At 48.4% G+C, this 12,574-nt stretch overlaps 2 protein-coding genes across 2 annotated transcripts in view; both read left to right on the top strand.

Moving 5' to 3' along the window:
• LOC114513918 (putative tetratricopeptide repeat protein 41) overlaps window positions 1–9,205 on the top strand; it is a 70,731-nt gene extending 61,526 nt beyond the window's left edge. The window contains exons 14-16 of the mRNA XM_036019504.1: window positions 2,487–2,620; window positions 8,070–8,199; window positions 8,291–9,205. Coding sequence (XP_035875397.1) covers window positions 2,487–2,620; window positions 8,070–8,199; window positions 8,291–8,960 — 934 coding nt within the window. The 3' untranslated portion in view covers window positions 8,961–9,205. The remainder of the gene's footprint in view (window positions 1–2,486; window positions 2,621–8,069; window positions 8,200–8,290) is intronic.
• Window positions 9,206–10,906: 1,701 nt separating this feature from the next.
• The window catches only part of NT5DC3 (5'-nucleotidase domain containing 3), a 45,817-nt gene continuing 44,149 nt past the window's right edge, over window positions 10,907–12,574 (top strand). The window contains exon 1 of the mRNA XM_028532294.2: window positions 10,907–11,197. Within this exon, the coding sequence (XP_028388095.1) occupies window positions 10,993–11,197 (205 nt within the window). The 5' untranslated portion in view covers window positions 10,907–10,992. The remainder of the gene's footprint in view (window positions 11,198–12,574) is intronic.

Genomic DNA, 12,574 nt, shown 5'->3' with positions numbered 1-12,574 from the left:
CCGTCCCCTGTTCTGTGTCTTCCTTGTCTCCTGAGCTTTCCACTTTTCTTGAGATAGTTTTCCTCTCACTTTTTATCAGAAAACCGACCTCTTCCAGCTTTTGCTCCCAGGAAGCATGTGCTGTTGGTAGTCTCTAATATTTAATACCCTTTCTAAGAGTATTTACCTTTAAAAGAGTTCAAATAAAGGAGTGCCTGGGGGGTAAAATTACTGGTGCGATAGGGCAGTGGAGAGGCGGTGAGCCCTGGGGCCCAGGTGCCTGGGTTCAAGTTAGTAACAGTGGGCGCCTGGGCACGCACCTGACACGTCGGTATCTCGTCCGTCTCCTCATCAGTGAGAGGAGGGCGGTAACAGTACCTTCCTCGCAGGCCGACTGTGGAGAGCTGTGTGCAAGGAGCTTAGCAGCATGCCTGGCACATACCGAAAGAGTCCACCGCTGGGGCTCACAGTATGACTTTGCTCCCCAGCAGGTGATGTTTTTAGGCATTTAATACCACATAAGCCTCCTTTTGTTTCTCTGAAGAGCAGCCCTGTGAGCAGAGAACAAGACTTTCTTTAGAGAAACAAAAAGCTTGACAATAGAACCCTTGTCTCACCAATGAAAAACCTGAACACGTAGCTGACGGGCTGAGTCATCTCTGCCTCCCGGCTGCTCCAGCACGAAGGCAGAGCCAGCAGGGCGTGAATCACAGGCCATAGGCGGTTACCGGTGCTGCCAGTCCTCAAGGGTGGCCTCTGTGCCGGAGGACCGGGTCAGGCCTGGATGCCTCCTTCCCAGGCTCATTGCCAACCGTCCGCCTTCTGAAATGACCGTGAAGCCTTTTTCCTTGTTGAAGGTTGTTCTCAGGTGGCCGTGAATCCTCCACACTGGTCAAGATGGGGAGATATTTTGCTGTGCGACTGGACTCACCTGTCACTCATGTCCTGGTGGCGAGGGCAACCCCTGCCCAGACACCTTTCACGCACTGCAGAAATGACCCGAGGGATCCTGAGGGCCTTGTAGAATGGGATGGATAGGGATGGATAAATGAGTTGACATTTAAAAATTAAAAGTAAAAAAAATAAGAACAGGACAGAGAAGGATGAACAAACTGTCAGTGGAGCGATTGTCACCCACTCTAAATTTGTGTCCACTCACTCCTCAGTGTCCTCTCCACAGATAAGTCCCTTCACTTCCTCACGTCTCCTTTACTGTCCCTGGACGTCAACCCTCCCCGCCTCCACTTTGCCCGCTCCTGTGGCAGTCGTCAGGAACACCCCAGATGCGTCCCTTTGCGCTTCAGTTTTGTTGGTCCTCTCCTGCCTACGTATCTGAGCGTTGATAGCTCCCTCCTGGTTTCTGAGGTGCCCCCCCCTGCCCCCTGCACTTCATAGATATCTCCTCTGATTATGTCTTCTCTGTTTCTTTCGTGGGTTTCCTCTTTCTCTCCCCGACTCGTGTCCAATGGCGGTGTTCTCTTGCATTCCGTTCGTGGGCTCCGTGCTTGTCTTAGCCTTAATGCCTCAGCCTCACCTGTGCAGGGGCTTCTGCCGACCTTCTAGGAGGTGATGGCTTCTTGTCTCTCTTCTCAGACCCCTGTCATCAGCTGCCCACACGCGTGCCCACCTGCCTGCTGGACATGCCCATTTGGGTATCCCAGAGCATTTGGGCGTTTCAGAGTAAATATTGTGAGGAGTGAATGCATCCGGCCCCTCTCCTGACAAAATGTTTCTTCTTCTCCTTCGCCCAGGGCAGGCGTCCTCTTAATGATCCGTCTCCAGGATATTTATTATCAGTCACTGTGCTAAACACACATTCCATACATTTTCTCATTTAAGCATCACAGCCACTTGATGGTCCTCATTCTGAACAGGAGAAAACTGAGGTTTAGGTGATTTAGACGCTTGCCCGGCTTTTAAGTGGTAGAGGCGGGATTAGCACCTGGAAGTCTGTGCCTGCCGACCGCATCACCCCCAGGCCCACCTGACTCAGAGCTGCGGTCCTGACTGTGTCATCCTGCTGCATGTCCGGGTGCCCCTTGTCCCAGCCCCAGCACACAACAGTCACTGTGATGCCAAGGCTTAGCCAGTCTCCTTTCGTCTCTGTGGCCACTGCATTAACTCAGACCCTCATCACCTTCCTCTGGACTCACTGGTCTCCCTGCCTACAGCCTCACCTGCTTCCATTTATCCTTCATAGGTCCATCCCGATGACTTTTCTAAAATGCAAATTAGATCACGTCATTCTCTTAATGAAACTCTTCAATATTGAAGTCCCAAACCCTAGCTTTGCACTCAGTGCCCTTCCTGAGTGGTCAGTCCTCTGGGTCACTCTCCGATCTCTCCTCCTGCATCGGGAAATTCGGTGAGGACAAGGATGAGTCTTACGCACACTGGCCACCAGCCCTAGCGCCAGCACTCTGAAGTTTGTTGAGTGAATGAATGAATGGATGAATGACGACAATGCTTCTTTGATGCAAAATTTTAATTAAATGTCTCTTTTCTAGATGCCAAACGAAGAAAGCAATCGAATATTATAAACAAGTGGTAAAAATAAAGGAAAATGCAATCACTCTGGCCAACTCTTCGCTGGTCAGGAAGCAGCTGAGCATCAGCCTAAGCGATACCTGTTGTAAATTAGGTAACTGCTCTGGTCTAGTTCCTGTTAGACTTCTCGGCGTCTCACCAGCATACTTTGCTTATTTAAAAGATGTCATCTGTGAAGCAAGTAACCGTTCCACATACTTTCAACCTTTTTTTTTGCTACCTGTTTACCTTCCCTCATCAGGGAAGTGTCTCAGTCTGGTGGGGCTGCTCTAACGGGACACCGTAGACTGGGTGGCTCAAACAGCAAGACCTGCCTTCTCACAGTTTCAGAGGCTGGGAAGTCCCAGATCAAGGCACCGGCTGGCCATTGTGGGATGATGAGGATGGCGAGAGGCCTGCCTTATGGATAGGTCAGAAAGGTTATCTTTGGTAGGCTCCTAATTTACATTCTCCTTAGGTAGGTAAGGGGGAGTCCCCTGTAGAAGTTTCCCTGAAGCCTGAAGGGTCTCAGTTGCCTTTACCTGAAAGCAGTCCACAGACCACAGAGGCACCTCTTGAGTCACCCCACAAGATTTTTAATAAATATACTAAAATAGCGTTGTGGCTTCAGAGTCATGAAGGGACTCGAAGGACCCTTTTCTGACACTCATGTTCTGTTTCTTTGCAATGTGAGCATTTTGATCTCTTAAACAGACTGAACAGGTTCTTGTGATGTATTCTTTGTATCTTCAAAAAGCAGCAGGAATGGTGCTCCCATCGATGCAGGAAGGGGAGGGAGGGGGCGAGCAGGTCCTTTCCGGGTGTTTGCACAGTGGGCCCGGGGAACGCAACAGAAGTGCTGGCCGGGCTCCAGGCTAAGAACAGCAAAGGCAATGGCCTCAGTGGTATTTTATCCTATTGAAAACAGTAATCTTCCACTGATGTTTTAGAATTCAGTTTGGATTATAGATAAACGATGATAACTGCTAGCTTGAAAAGTCTTGGCACCTTCCTTAGGCTTGTACTGTTGCATTTGATGAACGTGTAGAATACTGTGTAATCCACCAACGGGTATGCAAATAGTGGGTTTCCAGCCATGATAGCTCAGATGTTAATTATCCTCATACTATTTTCATGCACAAGATGATAGTGAGCTCATGTTAAAATGATGGATTTGATAGAGGGCACTCAATCCTAAATCTTATTTCTTCCCATCATGGTTTTGTGAGGCACTTATTCAAAAGTGAAATCTCTTTCTGTTTAACAGATCCTTTACAGTTTATCTCTTCTCAGCTTATATATCTGATATATCTTAACTCAACATGTCAGCTTCAAGGACACAACTTAACTTAATAAAGCTTAACTCTAGAGATTTTAGGACTAATCTTGACTATGAAAGAGGGTTTTTGTGATGTATGTCCCAAGCCACCTCTGACACAAAGCCATCTCACTGTTATCCTTCTCTGGTAACTGGTTTAAATCTGCCTGTGGAAAAACCATCTCAGGGGGCGAGAAAACCAGACATGTGGGTTTTCATATTCCACTGGGTCAAGCTGAGCGTTCTGTACTGAATTGTTTATTTTGGATGCAGTGTGGTAGGTGAACATTATGTGACTTCCCTCTCCCCGGGGTGGTTTTCAAGAAGAAATGCCAGCCCTCTCAGTCACTGTCAAAGGAAGAAATTAAACAATGGCCCTAGTGGGTGACATTCATTAGGGTGAGTCAGCCCTTCTCTCCACATGTGGTTTCAAAAGGCTCCACTCAGCCAGAGACTTCTCTGTAGCAGGAGGTGCCTTCATCTGAAAAGTCAGGTAAGTGATGTAGACCACATTTGCATTGCAATTTTAACTTAAACGTGTAAATGCAATTCTTCCGCCCCCAATCTTAAATTTAGGATCAAAGTCTTTTCTTAATGGGTCCTCGGATTGGTATTAGATGTCGTCTTTCTCACCACTTCCCCACAATGCATCACCCACCATTTCTAATTTTGGCTTCTGTGGAGTGAGAACTTAGAAGATTGTGACGCAGTGTGTGCAAGATCCTTCTAGATTGCTACCCTTTTATCCCCATTTAAGTGGACAGTTTTTTTTATGGTTGCCTTGTCCTTTCATAATTTGAAAGAATTTCAAAGCGTTCAGTCTGGTTTTCACAGAGAACAACTCTTTTTCATTTCATGCCCACAGGTGACTAGTTTGTACCATGCTTAGTTCAATGACCAGAATTAGACTGACAAACCCAATTGACTCGAGGTCATGCTAGCACCCAACAGTTAGGAGCAGAGGATGCCAGCGGAGTAGGCGTGCGCCTGCCAGTTGCAGGCACGTGGGGTGCCTTGGGCACCAGGTGGTGTGCGGAGGAGACAGAGGGCCCTGGTTAATCCAGCAATCCAGCTTGTGTGAACAGAGCTTCCTGTTCGTTTGTTGTGTGGGTTTAATCATTTCCAGTGGGTTGTAAACTTCTAAATGCTCCTGGTTGCAGGAATAAGTCAAGTAGCTCTCACAAACTGGGAAAGTCTTTAAACCTGGAAGGGACTCTAGATGATTCTTCAGCTAATTTTAAAGCCAAAGGAATAGCAGGTATGTCATATGACCCACCCTAGTGCAGGTGAGCAGAGAATCCTTTGACTTAGACATTAGAATCATTGAGGCTCAGAAAGACCCCAGTGGCTTTCTGAAACCTCGAAGGCAGCAAGCAGTAGACTCAGTTCTGTGATCTAAATCCCATGCTGTTCCCATGTCTGTGGGCTCTTGGAGTTCGTGGTTTCGTTGGGAAGATAAGCAAGTGAGAGATAACTGAGATCCAATGAGATGCGTGCTGTCCACGTCCATAGCAACGTCCATGGCCAACGTTGCGAGCGGCCGTGGGGAAGCACATAGAACAGGCAACAGGAAGACGTCCCGGGGAAAGTGACTTGGCCGTGAGTCCTGACAGGTGTCTGCCTGGTGAAGAAGGTGAGGTGGAGCATTCCGGGCAAGAAGAATCGGCAAGAACAAAAGCAAGGGAGGATGAATCAGGGTGCTTTCTCTTTCTAGAGGAAATAATAAAGATACCACTTTGTTTATTTAGTTCTGAAAAAAAGGAGGGGACTAGGAAAACTCACCATTTAAAATTTGGGACTAAATTTTCAGGGAAGTTAGCACGACCTTCCCCTGCATTCCCACCCTCAGTTCACACTTGGTTGGAAGTAAAGTGGGTGTGGCTTCATGGAGAATAACAAAACAGAAACAGTAACTGATGGTTCCTTTCTAGTTGTATTTTTTTTTTTTTTTTTTTGGAAAATGTAAGGAACCAATGTGACTTCTAGCAATTATGGTCCTTGGATACTAGGGACCTAGACTTGAATCCTAGTTCTGCTGTTTTCTAGGCTTGTGAACATAACCCCCCTGAGTCTTGATTTTTTTTGTCACTCAAAGGGAATAATGACTGCCTGTGGGTTATTCTGAAGATTTAGTGAGGTGCTCTCTGCCAAACAACCAACAGTGTACGCATCCCCAATGAAGATTTGAAGTGGGAGGAGGGTCAGTTAAATGAACCCATAATGGTCTTTCTTTTCCCCGGGCCGGGAGGGCTCACCAGGCTGCATAGGGCTGCCCAGCTGGTGCTGAGCCTGAGGGAGGACAGAGTGGACTGGAGTTGGGCCTGAGACAAGGATGTCCCTTCCTGGCAGCTACTATGCTTGTGCCAGAAAGAATAATCAGACTGTTCAAGAACGTTCTGAAGTCAAATCTCCAGGTACCGATCCAGAACGGGTCATGAGGGTACAGATCCCGAGGACCTAAGTAAGGTGTGTGACCGACCGAGGGAGAGTCGAGGGGGCGTGAGGCTGAAATAGGGTGTGTGCAGCAGCTGATCCATGTGACAGCCTCAGTCTCCCCACGAACAGTCTGTGGAATCTGGTTGCCGCTGTCTAGAGGATTTCTGGGAATGAGTTCTTGCTCAGCCACCCCATGAGACTTCCTGGTTCTGTTCTTCTTCACTGTTAACCTGTTAAGGCCAATGAAGGCCAATGCAATGTGGCCATCCCAAGCAGGGGAACTCAGCATCCCGCTGAGCTAAACTGGGGCAACTGAGAACATCCCAGGGAGTCATGACAATAATTCAAAATGAAGAAAAATGGCCGCGGATTGCTCAGTAGGCACAACAGCTGAAGCTCTCTGTCAGATTTCCAGCAGAAGCTGCAGGCAATGTGTGACCCGGGCTATGACTCAAGGAGCAGAGCTTGCAGCGAGAGAACATCTCTGCAAGCAGGAGCCACTGCTGGTACTCAGAAGGCCAATCGTGGGGAAGAGGCAGCCTAGTGTAGAAGTCAAGAGCAGGGGCTTGGGCGTGAGGCAGACCCCCCGGATTGTTTTCCCAGCAACTGGAGCAAGTTACTTAACTCCTTTGTTTTCTCCTCTTTAAAAGGCATTGGACACACATAGATTCTCTGGAAGGACACGCATTTCAGGAGTAGATTGCACAGATGGGGACTGAGATGGGAGATAAACTCGTCACTTTGTATCTTTACACATTTTCATTTCTGAACCATGTGGGCACGTGTCCTAGTAAAAAGAGCAAATGAAAAAAGAAAAAGGCAGGTGATGATAGCTTAGACCTTACAAGGTTATAGAGGCCTGATGGATGGTAATTACTCACATAAATTTGCTCTTATTGTTGTAAATACAGGGATGCTGGCAGGGTCATTGGTCAGTGTTTTTTGCCCTTAATATCCAGGAGTCTCTCTCTCTCTATTACATATTCTGATCAATGCCCCATCAGCCTTACGTTATGTTTGTAATCAATAGTGTAAATTCTTCCCCTTAAAAGCCGTCTTTTATGGGTAAATTGAATGAGTAAATTGAATAAATGAGCACCACTTGCAAATTAGATTGTAAAATGTACATTTTTTAACTTTTAACACATTATAGAGAATTATATCGAATTATTGACAGTGGCCTTTGGCGATGTATGACGAACACCTCTATAACGTTCACCTGTATTCACACCAATTGTTAACGTTTTTTGACACATTTGCATTCTCTGTCTTTCGTACACACGCAGACACACACAACCATAGTTCTATCTAAACCATTTGAAAGTTGCAGATAGGACACTTTTATCTCTAGATACTTCAGCCTGTGTCTTCTGAGCACAACAAGTGCATCCTCCCACATAACGACAACCCATGATCAAGCCCCGGTAACTTGGCCATTAGGTAAGACTATCATCTACTGTGCATCCGCATTCAAATGTCCCCAAGTGTCCTAGCCGTTTCCCTATATAAGACCCTCGGTTGCATTTGGCTGTGTCCTTTAGGGCATTTAAGTGGGCTGGCTTTGTCTTTCGTGATCCTGACATCTGTGAAGAGTCAGGTTTTGTCCTGCCCTCCCTGCTCCAATGTCCTTCAATCTGTACCTGTCTGTTTCCTTGTAAGCAGACTCAGGTTAAATGTGTTTGGCAGAAATACTAGGAAAGGTGATGTTCCAATGCCACCATCGATAAGTCTTTTTTATCCTTCTCTCTTAAATGTGTGAAGTCAGGAGTAATTTTTAAAGGTACTGATATTCTTATTTTCCAATATCCAGCAGGTCAGTTACTGACAAGCGACTCTAGTCATCACGTCATGATTGAGGCCCTGGGCTATTTGTACAGATCACTCGATTTAAGGGCGACTTCCCTGGGGTCTTCTCATTCATCAGTCCATGGAATCCTGCAGTGAGTTCCCCTTCTGTGTCTCGAAAAGAAACATGCTTCCGGTTATTCTTGTCTTGTGCATAACCTCTTGACAATTTCTGATCTTTTGCAGTCTTGTAAGGGAAATTGAATGGATCCGGGGCAGGAGATTTTGGCCTCAAGGCATGAGCTGGCAAGCTGCTGAGGGTTCTAGGAACGGCACCTCCTTGTGGAAGCACTTGCTGAGGTTAAACTACCACAGCGCCCAGAGTCCTAATACAGTGAGTTCTGTGATGTGCACAAATGCAGATAAGCTACAGAGGGCTAAAAGCACAGAGTTGGCACCTGCTACAATTTCAGATAAATCAAAAATTGCTTCCAGAAAGAAGAAAAAGGTCTTGAGACCCATTGTTTCTATTTCTGCCGAGGAAAAGACCCAACAGAAGACACAAAATACTGTTGAAATACGGAATGGTCCAGAAAAAGAAGCATCAGAGAAAAGTAAAGAATATTTTTCTAAGATTTTATCTGTGGGTACAGAAGATGATGTAGTAAAGCTTTCACGGCAAAGGATTTTGTCAGCTGACGTGGGGAGTGGAACTGAGCAAGTCACCAACAGGTACCAGCATCGCCTGCTATGGCCTCTTAGCACAAACTATCCTTCTGAACCCATAACAGAGCTCATCTCAGAAAAGTGGCTTTTTCACAGGCCAGATTACCATTCCGTTCCTCAGAAGTGTTTTCTGCAGAGATCTCAGTATTTGTTGAGGACCTCAAAGGATACTAGTAAAGAATTAAAATGATTACGGGCTCTTCCGTGTCTGTAAATTTTTTCTGCTTACTTTATTTAGAACTTTTTGATGAGATGTGTACATTTTTAGCTGCTTAAAAATACTGTAACAGATTTTTGCTAAGAAGAACAATTTTTAAGTGACTCACATTTCTATGGTAGGTATGTGAGTGTTGATCTCACAGGGTTCTGTATCTAGAAGTGTAGTGAAGCAGTGCTATAAAGCTCTACTTCGTGATAGCTTTATATTATAGTTTATCTGTTTTGAACTTATGAATTAATTTTTCTTGTAAACAATTGCTATCACCAAAACTTTTTAAATGAAACACAAATAAGAAAAGATATAAATTAGAATAAACTAAGGCCATAAAGTTTAAAGTACTAGAGTCCACCCCTGGCTGGTGTAGCTCAGTGGATTGAATGTGGGCTGCAAACCAAAGGGTCACAGGTTCGATTCCTGGTCAGGGGACGTGCCTGGGTTGCAGGCCAGGTGCCTAGTGGGGGCCACATGAGAGGCAACCACACATGATGTTTTTCTTCCTCTCTTTCTCCTTTTCTTCCCCTCTCTCTCTAAAAATAAATAAATAAATAAATTTTAAAAAGCTTAAAAAAAATAAAGTACTAGAGTCCATGGACTTGAAATCATATATGTTTTAAGCATTTTAATTACCTCTTATTTTATCAGTGATTTGTCTGATACTACCCATCAACTGTTAAGGATTACTTATTGGCTACCTTCTTCCTTAACACCCAACTAAATCCTACCTTGTACATTAGAAGCCAAAGGGAAAAATCAGCTCAGCTGCGTGATCTTAGGAAAGTTATTTCACTTCTCTCAGCTTCAGTTTCATTATTTATGAAATGGAAGAAACTATGCACCTACGTTTTCAGGATTACTGAATTACTGCCGGAGAGAGTGCACACAGCATACTCTTCAATAAGTAGTGGTTATTATCTGTCATGGTTTAACCCAGAGGCCACCTTTTTCCATGAAGCATCTCCTGAACCTCCCCGCCACGGCTAAAGCCTACACTAAAGCTTTGTGCTGTTTGTCTTCAGTCATTCCACACCTATCTCATGGATGACAGTATGGTCTCCCAGGCAGAGCGCCAGGCTTGAGAGTTATTCCCCTCACCCAATCCTGCTCAAGAGTAGCTAATAGCTTTGGGAGTCCTCGCAGTTCAGTGATTCTCAGTGGGGTCCTGGGTGGGCCTTATCAGTCTTTCCCGCAGGAGCTGAGACATGCAGAGATGTTGCATGGTGGGAGTTGCTGTTTATTTGACCTTGGTGGAACCACAAGGCACAAAACAGGGGCAGCCTAGCAGGGCTGAGAAAAGACAAGAGCACCATGCTGGTGAATGCGGGCAGGAGCTGGGTGGCAGTGTCCCAGTGGCCTCCCCAGCTAGGCAGACATCTCCTGAGGGGCGCTGGCCTTCCAGGTTATGCAGTGGGGGGTGCCTTTCGAGTGAATCAGCCCAGACGCCCCCTCACCGCAGCACTGCAAGGATCCAATCTGGGGATCTGGGGACGTCCCAGACCTACTCTCGCGATCCAGGGGAGATCCAGAATTCAGAGGTCATTAATGTGGAGAGAGGTCACCTCCAGAGTGAGGGGACAGGCACCGGCCGCGGGAGGAAAATGCTGCGGAGCTCTGCGGGCGGCGCAGGGGTCACGTTTAGTGGCCCAAGGCCGGCAACGAGTCATCCCTTTCCATGTGGCCTCAGCCTGACCCGGCGTCCGCCCAACCGCACGGCCACTCCAGCACGCCGCAGGGCCAAGAAGTGACCGTGGCCAACTCGGCGCGTGGCCCCTGCCACCCGGGCCCCGCCCCTACTCCGGCCCCCACTCCCGCCCCAGCCGGAGAGCACCAGGCCCCGCCCACTGCCCCGCCCGCCCCGCCCCCCCGTAGATGCCCCGCCCCACCGCGGCTGAAGGGGCGGGCCGCGCCGCCACGTGCTCAGACGCAGGGAGCTGCCTGCCCGCAGGACTGGGTGCAGGCGGAGCTCCGGCCCCGCGGTGCCAGGCGCAGCCGGGCGGAGGCGAGCATGGCCACCGCGGCGGTGGCTGTGGTGGCCCGTGGGGCCTGGGCCAGGGTGGCGGCGGCGGCCCTGCGGAGCGGATGCGGGACTGCGGCCGGGGGGCCGCCGCGTGCGGGCTCCGCTCGGCCCCTGTGCACCGCACCTGGAACCGCTCCGGACATGAAGCGCTACCTGTGGCAGTGTTACCGGGAGGCGAAGAGGAGCACGGACGGTGAGTGCGTCGGCCCCCAAGCCCGCGGTACCTGGGGGGACCCTCCCCTCCCCTCCCCTCCCCGCTGGGCTGGGGCGCCGGGTCCTCTCGCCGGCCGTCAGCCAGCCGGGAAGCGTGCATCGGACCTGTGCACGATCCCAGTCGTGACCCACGGTCGCCCCGGTCGCCCCCAATCGCGGGCGACAAGGCGCCTGCATTGCGATTTGGGGAAACGCGGAAAAATGCGCCTCCAGAAACTTTGCAACTCTTGTCTTTTTCCTGCCGGGAGAGCTGTTTTATACATTCTTGGGGTTTTTAGCGAGACATCTGCATCCACAGAAGCGCTGTGGGCTCTCCCGGAGGGCTCGCCGACATCTCTCCGGAGACGGTCACCCTCACGCACCGTTAGACACTGTTATTAAGGAGCACTAATAATAGGAACAGCCCGAACCCGACGAGCCGCGGATCGCTTTGCATCGGGGCTGCTGGGCAGGTGGCAGTGCCCGGAGGCCAGCCGATTTTCCTTTGTTTTAGGGGGTAGGTGGGATTTGCTGGGTTTGAAATGGGAGAGAATGCAGGTCGGCAGTGTTCTGGGCTATCTGCCAACCTTAGCAAGGAGGGGGTTGCGGGGGGCGACTCCTTTGTGGCCTGGTGAACTTAAAATTAGCTTGGTTCCGTTGTTACGAAGGGGAATGGGGAAAGACAGAAAGAGGACGGCGTAAATATTAGTGCCAGGCACGAAGATTGTCTCCCTGAATTCTTCCTATGCCTAGAGGGAAGACCGGGGATCGAACAGCAACTTTGGCGCATCGGACCACGTTCTAAACCGACTGATCCATCCGGCCAGGGCAGGACTCAAGTTTAAGGTCACGGCCTGGCCACGGTCACACCTTGACGGATCTGTCTCAGCCTCTAACCCACTGTCTTACTTACTGCTTTGCTCTGCCTTGCAGTAGTAGCTGACCATTTGGGCACTGGCATAAAGGGCCAGTGATTTGGTGCTGCTTCTTTCAAGAAAGATTTAGAATGGACAATTTAAACAGATTTTTTGAGGGTGGCAGGGAGCAGTGACACAGAGATGAGGAGAGATTATTTGGTGGGAGAGAACATTTTGTAGAATCACATTTTCCCCTCTTTTTTGGGGGGGGGGCTAGAAGTCAATTTAATGAAAAAAATCAATTAGGATACTTTTCTGAGGGAACGCAAAGTGTCCAGCAAGGCAGAATGCTATGTAACAGGGCTACTTTCTTGGTTTTCCTTTGCTCAGACTTAATTTTGCATTGGTTTTTGAAGTGGCTGTGTGGTATGGTAGAAAAAGGACTGGCTTTGGAGACATTGGAAATTGCATATTTTTGGTGAAAGAAATATAGATCGCATAGCCCAGCTTTCCAGCGGGCA

This window comes from Phyllostomus discolor, chromosome 2, assembly GCF_004126475.2.
Source record: "Phyllostomus discolor isolate MPI-MPIP mPhyDis1 chromosome 2, mPhyDis1.pri.v3, whole genome shotgun sequence".
NCBI classification, from domain to species: domain Eukaryota; kingdom Metazoa; phylum Chordata; class Mammalia; order Chiroptera; family Phyllostomidae; genus Phyllostomus; species Phyllostomus discolor.
This window is presented reverse-complemented; position numbering and strand designations above follow the sequence as displayed.